At 47.7% G+C, this 17,506-nt stretch overlaps 1 protein-coding gene across 1 annotated transcript in view; it reads left to right on the top strand.

The window, feature by feature from the left end:
* Positions 1-17,506, top strand: part of RFX6 (regulatory factor X6) — a 424,100-nt gene that overhangs the window by 208,161 nt on the left and 198,433 nt on the right. Inside the window, exons 9-10 of the mRNA XM_078646873.1 lie at positions 7,019-7,132; positions 15,661-15,710. Of these exons, the coding sequence (XP_078502999.1) occupies positions 7,019-7,132; positions 15,661-15,710 (164 nt within the window). The remainder of the gene's footprint in view (positions 1-7,018; positions 7,133-15,660; positions 15,711-17,506) is intronic.

Genomic DNA, 17,506 nt, shown 5'->3' with positions numbered 1-17,506 from the left:
TCACTATATACGATATTCCCTCCCCACGCTGGAAAAGATTTCTAAATAAAACAGGCCTGTGGTCAATTACGTATACTTCAACACAAAATTGTCCAATTAAAATTTTTAGAGGGGGGGCCCAGCCTGGCCTCCTCCGGCCCCGGACGGCCACAGCCGGTCCTGCCCTTGTCCCGGGCTTCGCCCGGGCGCGACATGCGCGCGTTCCGCGCAGCGGGTTCCGCGCAGCGGGTTCCGTGAGCCGTGATGTAGAGCCGATGGGCCGTTGGGCGGGGCTCTGGCACAGGTGTGTTGCAGCACAGGCTCCTGGGAGTTGGAGTCCTGTGCTGGTGTGCTCCTCTCGGCCCAGCAACCAACGCTGAACAAATGCGCCAATCCCCGGTCAGCTCTCACAAGCAGAGTCCCTCTGCGTCCACTTGCAGACTCTTGTGACCTCCTCGGCGAAGCTGGACCCGTGCCAGCGGGTACCGCGAGCAGTGATGTAGGGCCGGTGGGCCATTGGGCGGGGCTCAGGCACAGGTGTGTTGCAGCACAGGCTCCTGGGAGTTGGAGTCCTGTGTTGGCATGCTCCTCTTGGCCCATCAAACAACGCCGAACAAATGCGGCAATCCCCGGTCAGCTCTCACAAGCAGAGTCCCTCTGCGCCCACTTGCAGACTCTGGTGACCTCCTTGGCGAAACGGGACCCGCGCCAGCGGGTACCGCGAGCAGTGATGTAGGGCAGGTGGGCCGTTGGGCAGGGCTCTGGCACAGGTGTGTTGCAGCACAGGCTCCTGGGAGTTGGAGTCATGTGCTGGCGCGCTCCGCTTGGCCCAGCAACCAATGCTGAACAAATGCTGCAATTCCCCGTCAGCTCTCACAAGCAGAGTCCCTCTGCGCCCACTTGCAGACTCTGGTGACCTCCTCGGCGAAGCGGGACCCGCGCCAGCGGGTACCGCGAGTAGTGATGTAGGGCCGGTGGGTCGTTGGGCGGGGCTCTGGCACAGGTGTGTTGCAGCACAGGCTCCTGGGAGTTGGAGTCCTGTGCTGGCTTGCTCCTCTTGGCCCAGCAACCAACGCTGAACAAATGCGGCAATCCCCGGTCAGCTCTCACAAGCAGAGTCCCTCTGCGCCCACTTGCAGACTCTGGTGACCTCCTCGGCGAAGTTATGGGGAACAAAGCGGTACAAAAGGGCAGTTTAGGGCTGGACTGTTCCCATGAGGCACAGGGTCAGACTGATTTGCATATGGCCATGTCTGAATTAGGGTGGCAGAGTGGGCTAAAGAACGGTGATGGATTAAACCCAGATCTGTGGACTGGGTGTGAGTGTTTGATTGGTTCCGATGCTCCGTCCATCACCACCCCCTTTTGTACCGCTTTGTTCGCCATAAGTTGGCAGGGTATGCTCAGATGTGAGTCCCTTGCTCACTTTGCCACTGGATTCAAGCAAGCCTGGCTGAAGACGGCTGGAATGCCAGAAACCGGTTCTAGGAAGCTTGTTTCCGGTCCAGGGAAGGCATAGCTTGGCAGTTCGGGCTGGTCTGTTCCCATGAGGCACAGGGTCAGACCTATTTGTATATGGCCATGTCTGAACTGGGGTGGCAGAGTGGGCTAAAGAACAGTGATGGATTAAACCCAGATCTGTGGACTGGGTGGGAGTGTTTGATTGGTTCAGATGCTCTCTCCATCACCACCCCCTTTTGTACCGCTGTAGGAATGGGAGGCGTGGCAAAATAGTATAATACAAGCCTTGATAAACAGTGGACGAGGAGGAGGTAACCCAAAAGAAAAAAAACCAAAGCAACGAACGTAAAGAAAGAAACATTCCAATAAATAGTTCAAAACTGTCCTAGGCAGTTTGCCCATGGTGAGACGTAGGATGGATAACAGGAGCCCCCACCACCCCTGCCGCCCCAGACCCAGGCATAACAGCCTACAAGGAAACAAAAATTGGCACCTCAAAATTTATAGGTCAGTCTGCAGTATTGGAGTCCTCTGACAGGGTCTGAAGGACTGCGGAGCGTTCTTTGGCAATCACATCTGGATCCTGACAAGTGCCAACTGGCGAGCTGCCAACTCTCTGTCAGCGGTTGTTGTCATCATGTTGGTTGGAGGCAGTAGGTTTCACCAGTCTGGCAGAGTCAGCCTCCAGCAGTCGTAAAAGAGATGTCGCTTCTTCCAGAGAGCATATTTGGCTGAGTCTGCCCTCCCATTTGAAAATGAGCCTTAGTGGATGCCCCCAAGAGTAAGCGATGCCTTTGGATCGGAGAAATGCGCTGATGGTGCGGAAGTCGCGTGGTTTCTGTAGTGTGGAGGCCGCTAAGTCCTGGAAGACAAGTGGCCTGCAGGAGCGGAATTCAATGGGATGATTAGACCATGCCTCACGAAGAATGCGCTCCTTGAGCTTGAAGTCGTGGATACACGTCAGGATATCGGGTGGAGGGGCTGTTAGAGATCTCCTAAGACCCACCCGATGCATCTGGTACAGTTGGATCTCCTGGTCCCAGGGACCTCCCAGGATGTGCTGGAACAAGTCCATGATGAAGGCCTCAATGTCTTGCGCGATTCTCCAGGTCCTCCGCCTGGGATTGAAGATCCAGATGCTGATCACGCAGCCTGAGTACCTCCTGTTGAAGCTGGGACATCTCTTCATCTCTGGCCACTGTCTGGTTCTCCAGGTCGTCCACTCGCTCCCACAAGGAATTGATGTCTTTGCGTATCTCGCGGATTTCTGTAGTAAGATCTTTCTTCATGTTATGGAATACCCTTTTGAGGTCCGCAAAAAAGAGATTCTAGGACACTACGGGTGATGGGTACGTGGAGTTCTACCAACCCCCTCCGCTCAGCAGCCCCTCCAGTATGGGTCCTCGTCTCTGTTCCACCAACCCCCACTTTAAGTAACAGGTCTTTTACTGATCTGTCCTTACGAGCTCTGGCAGCAGCCATTGGTAAGATTCTCCACTCTTAGTCCACAATTAAGGGGTCGTGTGCAGGGCTAGCTCGTGTCGATGAGTTCAGTGTAATAGGCCTCCAGGCCCTATCTCCAAGAGGGTCTCCCCGACTCCTGGGCCACGCTACAGAGAGCTTTGCAGAATGAACCTTCTGGGAGTAGCGACATGTGAGCCGTGTCGTGCAATAGGGGACGTCTATCGTTCAGCGCTCACTGCCAATGTCCGGTATGCAGAGAAGGTTCTCCTCCGTGTTGGTGCCTCGGGGGTAGTGAAGGGTTACCCATGGTCAGGGATACCAAGCCCTGGATGTGCCCCCCAGCTGCAGCCCACCTCCCAGAGCTGTGACAATGAGAGGGCCTCAGGACTACGGAAGGGGGGGAGGCTCGAACTACGCGCCGCTGTCACCTTCAGGGCCCCGCGCTCCACGTGGCAATTGCTGTGGTAGGGCCCCCACTATTGTTGCTCTCTAAGGTGTTATGGTGCTGAGTAGCTTGTCAGCGTGCGGCATATAAAGTACATAGACTGGCTCTCAGTGTCCGGCTCTCTACCATCGCAGTGTTCAACACTCACCTCCTGGGAAGAGCGGTGGACAGGCTTCGCCCGGCTGTGTGTAATGACTTGGCAAACAAGCAGAGGCCCAGGATTGAAGCGCCGTGTCCCCCTGAGCTAATCCGTTTGATGTAATGTAGCGGCAGTGAGTCTTGGTGGCAGCGGAGTATGGAGAGCGTGACAGCGCCGAGAGTGAAGGGCCCAAGAGTCCAAGTGCACTGGGCATTCTATATGTGCAGCAGTACAGTTCACCTCAGCCAGGACAGCATAGCATTTGCCGCACTTAGCGCTCCGCTACTGGGTCGTGGGGGAGCAGAGTGCCGTCCGGCAGGAGACAGTAACCGCGGGCGCAGGCCCCAGTCCGGAATTGACAAGTCGCGCCTCCTGGTAAAATCCACCGGTCTCGGAACAGCTCTGAGGGGCCCCGGTGGTGATAAACTCTGGAGGGCACGCCCGAGCCCGGCGGGGCAGGCCCGACAATCCAGGTGCACCCAGACGCCGGATCGCTCTATGTGGCGGCTCACCTTAGCGGAGGCAACACAACTCCTCCAGCTGGCTCAGCTCCACACCGCCATCCTGTCTCAGTGGTGGAGGCTCGTCACGTGTGCTCCAGTCACCCCCAGTACCAGTGCCAAATCTACTCGAGCTTCCTGGTTTTTCAGACAGTGCTCAGGGAGGGCACCCACAGACTGCAGCGAGGGTGCTCACAGACTACAGCGCTGGACTCTGCCACTTCCGCCCACCTCAATGTCGGGCTGGCTACCGAATGCTTTCAGCGCGGCACGTCGCAGGCTGCAGGGCCAGGAATCAGATGGGCTCACTGCACCAAAGGCACGGCTGAGGTGCTAGGACTCTTCACGGGTCCAGTCATGGTCCGATTCTGCAATTAGAGTCATGTTGGCTGAAGCTGTGCAGGTAAGGCCCGGGCTACGGGCAGGAGCGGCGGGTAGGCATGTTCTTTTTGTAGTAGTTTGAACCTTTCCATAGTCATTTTGGGTGTGTCATTTAGGAATTATGTCTACGAGCTCTCTCTGCAAGTTTTAGAGCCCTCCTTTCTACATTTAAGTGTTGCTTGTACCAGGGGTGAGCTATTTTGTGTTTGTGTCTTTTGATCATGTAGCTCTTTCACTCCTAGCAGGCCACCTGGGAGGGTGGGGTCTGAATGATTGTTGGAAGATTGCCACATGGCTGTGGTTATATGGGCGGTGGTGGCGGGTTGGGTTGTCAATCTGCATATATAGGTTGGAGGTGGAACCAGGATTCTCGTGCTGAGACTGCCTGGGGCTAGTGAATAGTTCTCTGTGTCATGCCAAGTATTTATATTACAGGTGATGGCCAAGACTGTATTGGAAAGCTGAAGGTGTTCTCATCATTAGGTCTGGAGCGGGTGGAGGAACTTGCCAGGTGTGGTCATCACATGGAGAGTAGATGGTTGACTTTGAGAGGTAGTGTGGCCTTTAGTTTGTGGTAAAGCCAGTTAAAGGTCTCCCAATTTGGGTTAGATGCTTCTGTAGTACCTTACTGTTTTTATAGATTGTGATCAATACGTCTACATTCAAAAAGGGGAGGGGCCTATGGAAAGTTTTAGTCAATGAGGAATTTCTTTGGAGTATGAGACCGCCAGGAGTGTGTTCAGTGTGTTTCTCTAAATGGTTCCCGTGCTGAACCTCATCAAGCCTTCCACATGAAAAAATGAAAGAGACAGATTGACAGTCCACCTTGGTTGAGAAACTGGTGCAGCTGTAGCCAACATTAGGTAACGTGTGTTGTATAAATACCAACATGTGCTCCTTGATCGGGCTGGAGACTGCAACTACCAGAGTCATCCTTGCAGTCAAGATCAGTCTGGAGGCCTCACCTGCTGTACCACTGTTGCTTCTTCACCTTGCCCAGGGAGGTGACAATTTCCAAACTTGACAGCTGCTGTAGTAAGCTACCTTGTTCAAATCCCTGATGTTTTCAAATTCCAAACATGGATGCAATGGCAGCCCCAAAATCTCAGACACCTCTGTTTTAGGAGCAGGATCACTTAACATGTCTGTCCCACATTGGCTAACTACCAGAAGCAGATAACCTTGGGGCTTGCGAACTCTGTGCGCAAAATAGATTGGAAAATTGTCTGCGAGCGAAGGACTGTCTCAGAGCTTGGCGGATGGGTACTCCGTCAAAAACATTAGGCTATAATGCACTTGTAATAAGGTTGATGGGATGTCCATTACATTTATGATGAAGTACTCTTCTGCCAAACTCTAGATCAGGACTTAAGACTTTCTTACGAACATCTCAAAGTAAAAAGTGAACTGAACTATTGGGTGCATAAAAGCATTGCGTGATTGAGGGATCTGCACTTGTGCCTAGCCAGCGATTTGTCTCAGACGAGGTGCCAGAAATTACAGATGCTGGAGTACTCCTTTAGTGGTAGATACCACAGGGTGAACAGCCTCGAGATCACAAGAAGGATTTAACCCTGTGTTGAATTTCTTGAATTACACTGTGTAGTTTTAAGCAACAGTGTGTGATCAAAATACTTTTCTTCATACAAAAGACAAGAACAGGGCTGGACAATGCATTATTGTTTCTGTTAGTTGATTGTTAAGTTCTAACACTTGTTCCTCATACTTTCTCCCTGAGAAGACATTGACTACTTGCCGTTGCGCCCTTGTGAGTCAATTACAGAAAAAATGGACTTGGTCAAATTTGCAGAGCCACAGTATGACAGACCCCAATACTACAAATAGAAACGACCTCATGTACCACAGTTGGGCTCCAATAGCTACTATCTACCCTGTGCACCATCAAACAGTCCTCAGTCGTATTAATCAAATATGTACTGTCTCTGTTGTGTGTCCCAGTGGTTGAGGCAAATTGTTTCATAATTAACTAAATGTGTTATGTGGTACCAAAATAGATCTACATCTTGAAACGATTAGTTTTCCGGCGGATTATGGAACTAGTTGTTAAGGTTGCAGGGTCTACTTAATTTATACCCTATGTCAGTTTGTTCAGGAATTAGGATTGTTTTGACAGAGGATACATGTTCGTAAGGCAGATCTGTGGAAGGAGCCACTTATCTCAAGTGGAGGTCTGAATTTTAGCTTGGTGTATTGTGTGGACAATTGATTGAGAATTACTTGATTTTAATTAATTGTGTCATGAATCACCAGGCAGCCTCCTAGTCTGCTGCTTTAAAGGTGATACCGGTACTGTACTGACCTTTTGTCCAAGCATTGCACTGTGCTCAGTTTTTACCAGTGTTGTGAATAATATATTCCCTCGTTCAACCTCTTTTAAGCCCTCTTTGGACGAATTGCGGTGAACACATTTCAGTTACTGGCATCAGAATTGCGGATGTGCTTATAATTCGTGAACATCTTTAGTTCTTCTAAAATAATCACAGAGTATTTTAGAGGCACCAAATGGCTATTGTATTTGTTTCAGAATCTTCATCGAACCTTAGCGTGATAACAAAATGTCAAGCTTCTTACACATAAAATGTGCATTCTTTTGTTCTTTAAATATAGTCCTGATTTTATCTGTTTCAGATTCAGCATTTCATATTACATTTTTGGCAAGGAATGCCTGATCACCTTCTTCCCTTGCTTGAAAATCCAGTTATCATAGATATCTTCTGTGTGTGCGACTCCATTCTCTACAAGGTATGTGGGTTCACTTTGAAACGAAAAGAAGATTTGCAAATATTCATTCCTCGTGTGGTTCAAAATAAGAAAGGGGTGCTTGGGTTTGCAAAAACACAGAATGCGCGTTTAAAATATATTTTTGTATAATATGGCACCAGCAATAATTTATAGATTTATTTTTCAGTCATAGAAATATAATACCACGCAGATCACATCTGCCAAAAAATATGAAACATAAAACCACACCTGCAAACTACATCCTTTCTCAAGTTAATCATTTCAGAAACACATTTCTAGAGGTAAAGTGTGAAATTGTGAGACCATTTTTTTTAGATTTTCATGAGCTTTTTTTTGTGATTTCAAATACTTTTATTGAGTATCAACTTGAAAAGAAAATACAATTTCGTAAGTAACCAGACCAGAGGATTTTAAATTAAGCAGGATGAATGCTTATCAAATGTCCTGATAAATGCGGATTTCTCCGCACAAAAACAAATGTTATCGTTGGGAAAATGTTAATAAAAATAACGTTTTTGTACATAATTGAAAACGTGTATTTTCGGAAAGGATTCCCTTCAGGATAGTATGACAAAGTCAGGCACGTTATCTTTTTCCACAAACCTCTAAAGCTGACTGTTGGTGAGATCTAGAAAATGCTTCATGCACTCCCCCAAGGTCACACAGTAATGATGCCTTTTATTAGGGCGTGGTTCCATTATGGTTATCATTACAAGTATTAAGCAGTACTATACATAAATGATCTTTTTTATTCTGAATTCTGTGTTCTTTTATTGTTTCATTGAATTGTTTAGGTCTCCTTGTTTTATGCATTTAAATATTTTTCTTGTTGCTAGAACCCCTTTTGTGAGCCAGTGGACAGGCAGGGGCTACTGTGCCTCAGCGTTGTGTCAGGGTCGTCATTCAACCCCACCAATTGACTATCAGTGTTAGCAGTTAAAAGTTTCTGAGGGAGATAGAGTGAGGGTGCATAAACTCAGAACTAAACAATCAGCCAGCAGCACAAAACTAGTTGTTCGACCCAGCGCTTTTAAAAAAAAATAAAGATGTGTACCTTTAAACTGCACACAACCGGCTAGAGGCACAGTTACTTTAAGAAATTAGGTTAGTGTTTGAGGGGAGTGAAATTCTACTTAGAGATCAACCAGAATACTTGTTAAGGTGAAGTTACAATCAAACCCCAAATTAACCTGTGCTCAGCCCTCTGGTAGTGGTAGCTTTCCACAAAGCAGTAAGGCTTAACTCTGAGGCAATTAAGGTATTTATGCAGCACTTCAAGTGGTAATAAAGAGAAAACACAACACAAGAAGAATGCAACACCAATTAAAAACAATAGAGTACATTTTAATAAATAAATAAAGACCAAAACAGCAAACATCCACTTAGTAGAACCAAATATATATATTTTCAAAGGCCAACTATGGGTATCTGGTCGCGCTAGGCGGGGACAAAGTCACAGGTTCAGGTTGACCGTGATGGAGTGCAGGTCTGCTACAGGGACCCAGTTAGTTGCGCTGAAGAGTAACTTAATCCTGGTTGTGAAGCATTTTGGAGTCCTATGTCAAGGATGCATCGCTCAGTGATGATTCCTAGCAGCTGCGAAGCTACAAAGGTCCTGCATTGTCAATTAGGATGCCATAAACGAAGGGCTTGCGATACAGAGTCCTACGTCGAGATGTGCAGCTCACCAGCTGGTTCTGAGGAAGCTTGCAATGCGGAGTCCTGCATGTCATCATCGAGGTTGCCATTGACGTGGGTCTTGCGATGCAAAGGCCTGAATCGAGGATACATTGCACAGCAGAGGTTCCGATGGACATGCGTGCTGCAAAGCAAAATGCTTGCAATGGGAAAGTCCATGCAGTAGAAGCGATGCATTGGTTCTGCTTGGGGTGGGCCACACTGAAGAGGAGTAGTGTTGGTTCTGCTGGATGCACAGATGAGATGGCAGATTACCTTCAAGCCCACTCCCAAGGGTGCAGGACTGGGGTGGCACCATTTGGCAGGGTAGGACTCACAAATGGCAGAGTCCAGGTGCTGGGTTCTAGGTTGTTGGAGCCTTCTGTCCCTGAAGCTCTAGTCAGGAGGCTAGCCAACTAGCTCTTGAAGTCACTCTGGAATTCTGGGTTCAACAGATGCAGGTTCAGTCCTTCTTACTCAGGCAAGAGGACAGCAGACAGCGGGGCAGTACAGCAGGTCTGCAGTCCTTCAGAGCAACAGTCCTGCAGAGTGGCAGTCCTTTCATCAGCACAGCAGTCCTTCCTCCTGGTAGAATTCACAGGTCCAGAGGTGTACTGAAGGGTTGGGTCTAAGGTTCTAAATAATAATAATAAATAATAAGGTTCTAAGTAATAATCTTTACTGTCTCTTCTTACCTGACTGGCGGACTACGGTCACCTGGGAAGCTGTGCTCGCCATCGGAGGAGTCTGAATCGTCTGGAGTCACCACCACCTTCACCGGACTGCTGCTGGCCATCGGTGGAGCCCGAGACGGATGGCTGGAGCCTGCTGAAAGTCCTGCAGTCACCTGGGAAGCTGTCATCTGGAGTCATCCCCACCTTCACCTGACTGCTGCTGGCCATCGGTGAGCCCGAGACGGATGGTTGGAGCCTGCTGAAAGTCCTGCGGTCTACTGGAAAGCTGTGCTGGCCATCGGAGGAGTCCGATTTGTCTGCTGTCATCCCCACCTTCACCGGACTGCTGAAGACTGGGTCTGCACTGGGTCTGCACCTGAAGTGCTGGCGTCGATGCCCAGGTGAAGCGTCCAGAGTGGAGCGCTGGGGGCGGACTGGGCAGTGCCTCACGGAGCGGTCTGGGGACACCCGTGACAACTCTCATCGAGGCAAGCTGGGCACCCGACCCGAACCCCTGGGTGTTTCACTGCATCCTGCAGCCAGCTTCGCCCATCGCACTGCCTTGAAAAAGGCTCCTGCTCCCGACGGCGACGACACTATCACCCTCGTCCTGGCCCCCGGGCTGCCCGCTGCCCGCATTGGCGATCCTGGCCCTTGCTTCGCGATCTGCCCGCTGCCCGCAATACCGATCCTGGTCCTCGCCTCGCGACTCTGTCTTCCCGAGGCACCCTTGCTGTTGCCGGACCTTCGGGAGCAGACCCGCAGACTGTGCCAGACGATGCACACAACGATGATGACCCCGATGAGTGCAACGAATTGCCGATGACACCAGCGTACTTGCTACACAGGAATGCAACAAGGTATTGCCTCTGCTCCGTTTTTGATTTACATTTTTGACCATTTACCCCTCTGCGAACTATGGCCCAAAATGGCCGGGGTCAAAAACTGCAGCAATAAATCGCCTCCATTACTACCAGAAGCTCACAAGGCTGAACAACAACTCTGCCTGGCACGGGGATCACCAAAATAGATATAGGACTTGTCCTCCCCACTGAGCAAGCTAGAAACTGGACTATCTCGATCTGCCCCGGATTAGAAAGCGAAACTGGTCGACTCCCCTGGTCTCAAAACATAATAACAAACAGAGGACTACAATACTTTTCTCTATCTCTCCAACTTTTCGGCCATCTTAGACTAGTCATTCCTCATTACTTAACCATGCCTAAGGAGTCGGCCATTTTAGACTAGTCATTTTCTCTATTCCTTCATGCCCACTTTTTAGCTTAACCACCCACACCTTACTCGCACTTACTATAGCTCTGTATCTACACCTACCCACACAACCTCCTTCACCTACCTACACCTCTACTCCCAACATGGAATCCACGGGCAGGCACACATATAAAATTAATTACCCACCCCGAGCTCCCCAAAAAAACCGCCAAACGTTTTAAACACAACTTCTTGAAGTCCCATCCTGAAACCCCCTTTGTGGACATTTACTTCTCACTTATCAAGGGAGCCAAGAGCACCGATATTATCTTCTACATTATACGTAGAGCACAATGGAGAAAAGCGGTCCTCATCTTACTCACTATCTCCGCCACCAGGAAATCCGCTCATGGCCTAACACTTTCCACCGCACCATCCCAACTCTTCCCAGCTAGAGCAACAATCACTATCTACAACAACGGTATTATCTTAACTCAATCCACAGACAGGAACCTTGACCTATTTGACAACTTGTTCCCCACTTTCAAAGAATGTATCTCCAACCCTCCGACTTCAACCCATCTGACCTCCAATCCTAGCACCCTTGACTCCACAGCGCCTCCTACCACTAATCGCCTATCCTCCCCCTTCTAACCTAGCACAGCATCAGAACGACACACCCCTCTTCCCTCCCCCCAGTATTCTAGTCAATCCCCCACCCGCTACAGTAACCTCACAACCCTTAATCCGAGGCGTAGATCACTCCTCCTGTTACATCCTCCCCACCCTCACTCCCCCGCCCTCCACCATAACCCTCCCCTCCCACTACCAACTGGACTCTCAGAACACCCCACCTCCTTTAACTCCACTCCCCCTCCCCACAACAGGACCATCTCCCATCCCATCTCCCCCCCATTCTCAGACCCCACTACCTCACCTGCACCCCCGCCACCCCTAGCCTACACTCATCCCCCAACTTTCCTACCCCTCCTACCACCAACCCCCTCACTTATACCACCAACCTCCTCCCTAATCCAACCACACCCCTCCCCCCAACTTCCCTCCCCTTCCAAATTCCAACCCACTCACTAATACCACCAACCCCTGCACTAACACCACCACACCCCTCCCCCCCACTCCAGTACCCTGGACACTTACTCACCCTCAGTGCCCATCCCCAACACCTTTCCTAATCCCACGCTGGACAAGATTATGTCCACACTCCTCCAAATCAAAGAGGATCTTCACACCTTCAAAGAGTTACTCTTCATACACCCCAGACAACCCCTACCCACCACTACTTCCCCTCCTAACAAGTCCCCCCCCCCATCCTACTCACCCTCTCACACATAACAGGATGATTGTATCCGGTCCAGGGAGGACCCGGCTTGGCAGTTCAGGCTGGACTGTTTCCATGAGGAGCAGGGTGAAGACTTATTTGCATATGGCTGTGTTCAAACTGGGATGGTGAAGTGAGCATAAGAACAATGGATTTAACCTGGATCTCTTGAATGGGAGCATTCAGTCCATCATTTGTTGCTGCAGCAACTTTCCAAAAGTGGCATTTTCAGAATTGTGATTAAAAATCCTATTTTACCATTAAAGAGGCCAATTCTTTAGACACTAAACTCAACTTGCCCACCTGCTCCCTATTGGAAGTTACAGTTAATTAAACTCCATAGTTATCCTATCGGAGAGGTAGGCCTTGCTGTAATGAAAAGCGGCTTTAGGAGTTTTTTACTACCAGGACATGTAAAACTTAAAAGTACATGTCCTAATTTTTCAATATACTGCACCAATCTCTCTGAGCTGTTTATGGCCTACCCTGGGTGACTTATATGTATTACAAAGGAAGGTTTAGCCTTGACAAAAGGTTTATTTTGCCAGCTCGAAATTACAGTTTAAACTGCCCACAGGCTGCAATGGCAGGACTGAGACATGTTTAAAGGTAAAGGGCTATTTAAGTGGGTGGCACAATCACTGCTGCATGTCCAATTTAGCATTTAATTTACAGGCCCTGGGAGCAAGGAGTACCACTTTACTAGGGACTTACATGTAAATTAAATATGCCAATTGCATGTAGGCCTATTCTATCATGATTAAAGGAGAAAGCCCAAGCACTTTAGCACTGGTTATCAGTGGTAAAGTGTGTAGAGTTCTTAAAGCCAAAATAAAACGGGTTCAGAAAACACGAGTCTGAAGGCAAAAAGTGTGGGGATGACCCTGCAGAAAGGGACCATTCCAACCGTGCTTACTTTATTGGTGCATGGACTACAGTGCCTTGGGTCCCGGTCCTCCTTTCTCTCCTCCTCCTGAGTGTCCCTCAGTCTTACACAGGTTTCCATCTTTGGGTTTGAGTTCTAGGGCAAATATCAAGGCTCGGGTAGAGAACCACTTGTTAAAGCTTGCACACTCTCTTATTTTAAAACAGTCCCTGATTCTTAGTTTTCATCACAGCAGTGGTCCTTCAGTGCTTTATGAGCAGTCAGCGGTGGCCTTTAAGACATCTTCTTGCACCCACTTTTAGGAGGAGGCATGTCAGCTGGAGGTTCCTCTCCGGTTTGGCAGGGCTGCACCAGGCACAGTGGCGGTTGCAGCTCATGTCCTTGCAGATGTCCAGGGCTCTTGTGATGCAGTCCTCTGTTTATTGACAAACCCACTTCTGAGCTTTAGTGAGTCTCTGGTGGGCTGCGTGTGTTCAAAGTTTACAGTCAACCTTGGCACAGTCTGTGCAGGAGGACTGTGACCCTGCCTCCAGCACAGCCTTCAAAATGGAGTGACCCGTTATACTCAGGCACATTTCTTTTCTCATAACGGCACAGCCACTGAGTCACGTCATAAATAATTTTGCTGTGCTGCCCTAATCCTATTCAAAAGGACAAGAATTCACTGTATTTAAAAGATACTGTGCATTCCTGTGCTTTCAGCCAGCGCCAGCGCACATTTTGCAGCTGTGCGCCAATGCAGGCACACTTGCACCATGGTGCTAGAGTGTCTGTGATGTTAGCATGATTGTTTTTGTGCAGTAAAGGGCATATACCTGCTCAAAAACAATAATTTTGCAGCCGAGCGCCAATGCAGGCACACTTGCATCATGGTGCTAGGGTGTCTGTGATATTAGCATGATTGTTTGTGTGCAGCAAGGGGCACCTACCTGCACAAAAACAATCACAACAGGTGTTTTCCTCTTGCTATGTGAAAAGAGGAAAAAACCGAGGAGAAATGTAAACATTTCTCCTCATTACGCCTGCTGTAGGGAGGCCCAAAGTTTTGGCACCGCCCCAGGTTTACATGATGTTGTAAATCTTGTGCTGAGTCAAATTCCACGGGCATTGAGTGGGAACACCCACAGCAACACCCCTGGAATGCCTCTTTTATGCAGAGTAAGGCAAGGTAGCGACTTGCGCTGCCTCACCTTACTCCATATCTACAAAGCCATATAAAGCAACTCATGGTGGTTTTAGGTGGCTTTGTAGATAAGGCTACACCCTGTGCGCCACCGGAACGTCAAAGAAAGTGACGTTGCAGTAGCGAACAGGGCTTTTAAATGTGCTCCTAGAGTTGTATGAGGCTTGAGCCAATAAGAAATACCGCCTTTGGGCACTGAGGCAAGTGAACCTGACTGTAACCTATGCAGAGGATATTCGCATCCCAGCAATTGTACTAAGAGTAGACGTCTACTCAAATTGATGCAAAATGAAGAGTGTTTGTTAATGGATGCATTGGGTTAATAAAGATATGTCAGCTATTAAATAAGCATGCATCTGTGACTAGTGCAGGGGCAGCTGTTCCATTAGAGCAAAGGAGCGCCGCCCCCGCCACCACCAGCAAATAAAACAATAATAAAATGGGTTTTAAACCGCGCTGGGATGCCTCCGGGTAACCACGCGCTATAGAAATAAGTATTCATTCAATCATTCATTTATTATTGTTTTACTTTAATTCCCTGCATCCGCCCCCAGGAGTCTTACGAGTCTTAGGGGTGGGGCAAGTGGATGACACTGCTAATGGGGGAGTGGTGAGCACTCCCTTCAGTGCGCAAACCCCTCATGCAGAGTGAAGCCCTCCCTAGCCCCAGCTGCGTTGCTAGGACTGGAAAGAGCAGACACAGGCTCCCAGTCTGCCTGAGAGTGCAAGTTGCCAGCGCTCAGGCCTATCCCGACGCAGCTTTCATGCAGCATCAGGATTGCCTGCAGTGTATTCTGGGAGCCTGAGCCCAGAATCAGGAAGAGCATGATGCGACGGGAGGCGGCGGCGTAAAGGTACATTTTTTTCTTTATCTTTTTAAAAAAAAAAATCCCTGACCCCCCTCTCCACCTCCCTTTTCCTTTCTCCTGCCCGCCACACCCCTCTCTTTGGCAGGGGACGGGCCGCTACTGGACAAGTGAGCAACCTAGCATTAAAGGGGTTAGCTGATGTTACCCCTTAAAGGTCGTAAATAGGGTAAAAAGATAATTAGATAAGATTTCCTTAGCAAAGTAAAGTGCTTCTGTGGGCTTAGCTTGCTATATAGCTTCAGAGTGGATTGGGAGAGCATTAGGGAAGGGATGTAAACAGGGATTATGGCTGACTGTGAAAAGGTAGGGAGGCAAGGTGTGGGAAATATTTGCAGATATAGAGGTAAAAAGTCCCACAAAGCCTTAATTTAATTATAAATTATATAGCTCAGCTAATTGAGGGTTAGGCTTTTAAATTTCCTAGCCAAAATACGTTCTGGCTCCATCCATGATCAATAAACCTGTCACGTGCTGTGCAGTATGAAGGTACACACCTTTTTTCTCTTGTTCTGTAAAAATGTGTGCTTTTTCAATATTTTAAATATGTTGCATTTGACAGCTTAAATATAAAGTTTATTCTTTGAAACATGCATGCAATTGTGCAAAAAATAACTTTTACCATCTTATGACTAGCAAACCACATTATACAATATTAAGCAACGCTATCTAAGTATTTTCTTTGTTGAAGGTTCTTACAGATGTGCTCATCCCAGCAACAATGCAAGAAATGCCAGAAAGGTAAGTCTGTCCTTGACACTTATACTTTTTTACCTATAAGAACCCTTTAGCTGAACTAGACAGCATGAAACATAGAACCCTTCATCCAAAAAAAACCACGTGATATGAAAACTACGTTGGCTTATAGGAGTGTCTACCATATTGTATGCAAGCAATACTACTAGTAATATAAAGAAGGAAGCACATTTTCTCTCTGGGTAGTTTCTGCTGTAATAATTGTATTTTCTTTATTAGATGTATTGCAGCATGCATGCAGAGTAAACTAGTCCTTCCGATTCCCGATTGTCATAATTGCACTAACATATTGACCAGTTGCTTTTTGGATAACACTTGAATGGGAATATATTTATTACTGATTGATGACAGGGAGAAGTCTTTGCCACTGTGCGAGCTTCTCAAATAAAAATTTATTTACCCAAATTTCACCACCATATGTTTGTTGAAAGTAATAGTGATGCAAATCTATTGCCTACACGTGTTCACTTAGAAATACGGTCACTACTAACCCTAAATCTAGGGCTATCTCCTATAAGGAAATCCTCTCAAATGATACCACTTGGTTAGTTCAGATAAAACAAAATAGCAATAATCTGAGAAATCCAGGTCAGAGGGTGCCACACCAATCAAAAGTTACTGGCCTCCAATTTTGGCAACAGGGATCTTACATATGGTGTCATAGAGTTCAATTAAAAAGGTATGGGTGCACCCCGGTTCCTTTTATCACTGAGCTATGCTGTTTGATAGAACGTCGAGGCGCACGGGTTGTACACAGGTCAGCTGAAAGAAAATAAATACTTACTATAGTATTAATCTCTGTCAGCCACATTATCCACATCAATGAGTACTACTAGGATTTTCACATTAGTACCTAAATGGAAGGATAAACCTAAGAGTAAGAGGGCCAAATACTATCATTGACAGTAATGTGTGAGTATAAATGAAGTGGTTTCTGAAATTATTTGAGGTACCACGGGGCATATTAACAAGGGCTTTATCTCCGCTTTTTTGGCTTTAAAAGCCAAAGAAACGGAGATAAAAATATCGCCCTATCAACAACAGGGTGCTAACATGCAAAATCGCATGTTTGCTTTATTTTTCACTACGCTTCCCTTTGCATCTCTAATGAGATGCGAAGTGGGCGTTCCAGAGCAAAGTAATAGGAGAAATGTCGCTAAGTAACATATCTCCTATTATCAAGCTTCACGCTAACCCTGTTTGAGACAAAAAAAAGCAGCGCTAACCACGGTTAACGCTGCTTTTTTACGTCTGCTAATTTTCAGCCTTAGCCATGTAATCCAATGGGAGGTGGATTACATGTCTAAGTCCACCTTGGGCTATCAACAAGGATATCCCTCTCCATGTAGTTTTTATCACTTCATTACCAGCGATAACCTCCTAAAATGCCGCTATCACTGGATTTTTTATCGTCTAGGCGGTTAGCGTTGTTAATAACGCGATAACCAGGCGATATTATCCAGCGATAGCGGGCGTTAAAAAAATTAACACTAAGCGCCCTTAGCGTTAATGTTCCCTGTCTCTTATTAATAAGCCCCCACGTCCTTTACCTAGAATGTTATTGCTGCAAAGCAATTCTGCAGTGGTTCAAATCTACTGCAGGTTCAAGCGACGTTGTTGCAAAGTTTGATGCTTACTAGAAAGGGCTGGTATACAACAAGAAAGTCACCCAGGGCAGACAGTAGACAGGAAGATGAACACACCAAAGTGCACGTGCTAAAGAAGGATCCCAGAAGGACTGCACAATACATTGAGGTATTTTTGGATATAAAATGGGCAGG

The sequence above is a fragment of the Lissotriton helveticus genome, chromosome 6 (assembly GCF_964261635.1).
Source record: "Lissotriton helveticus chromosome 6, aLisHel1.1, whole genome shotgun sequence".
Taxonomy (NCBI): Eukaryota; Metazoa; Chordata; class Amphibia; order Caudata; family Salamandridae; genus Lissotriton; species Lissotriton helveticus.
Note: the sequence above shows the minus strand (reverse complement) of the source record. Positions and strands in the feature narration are given on the sequence as shown.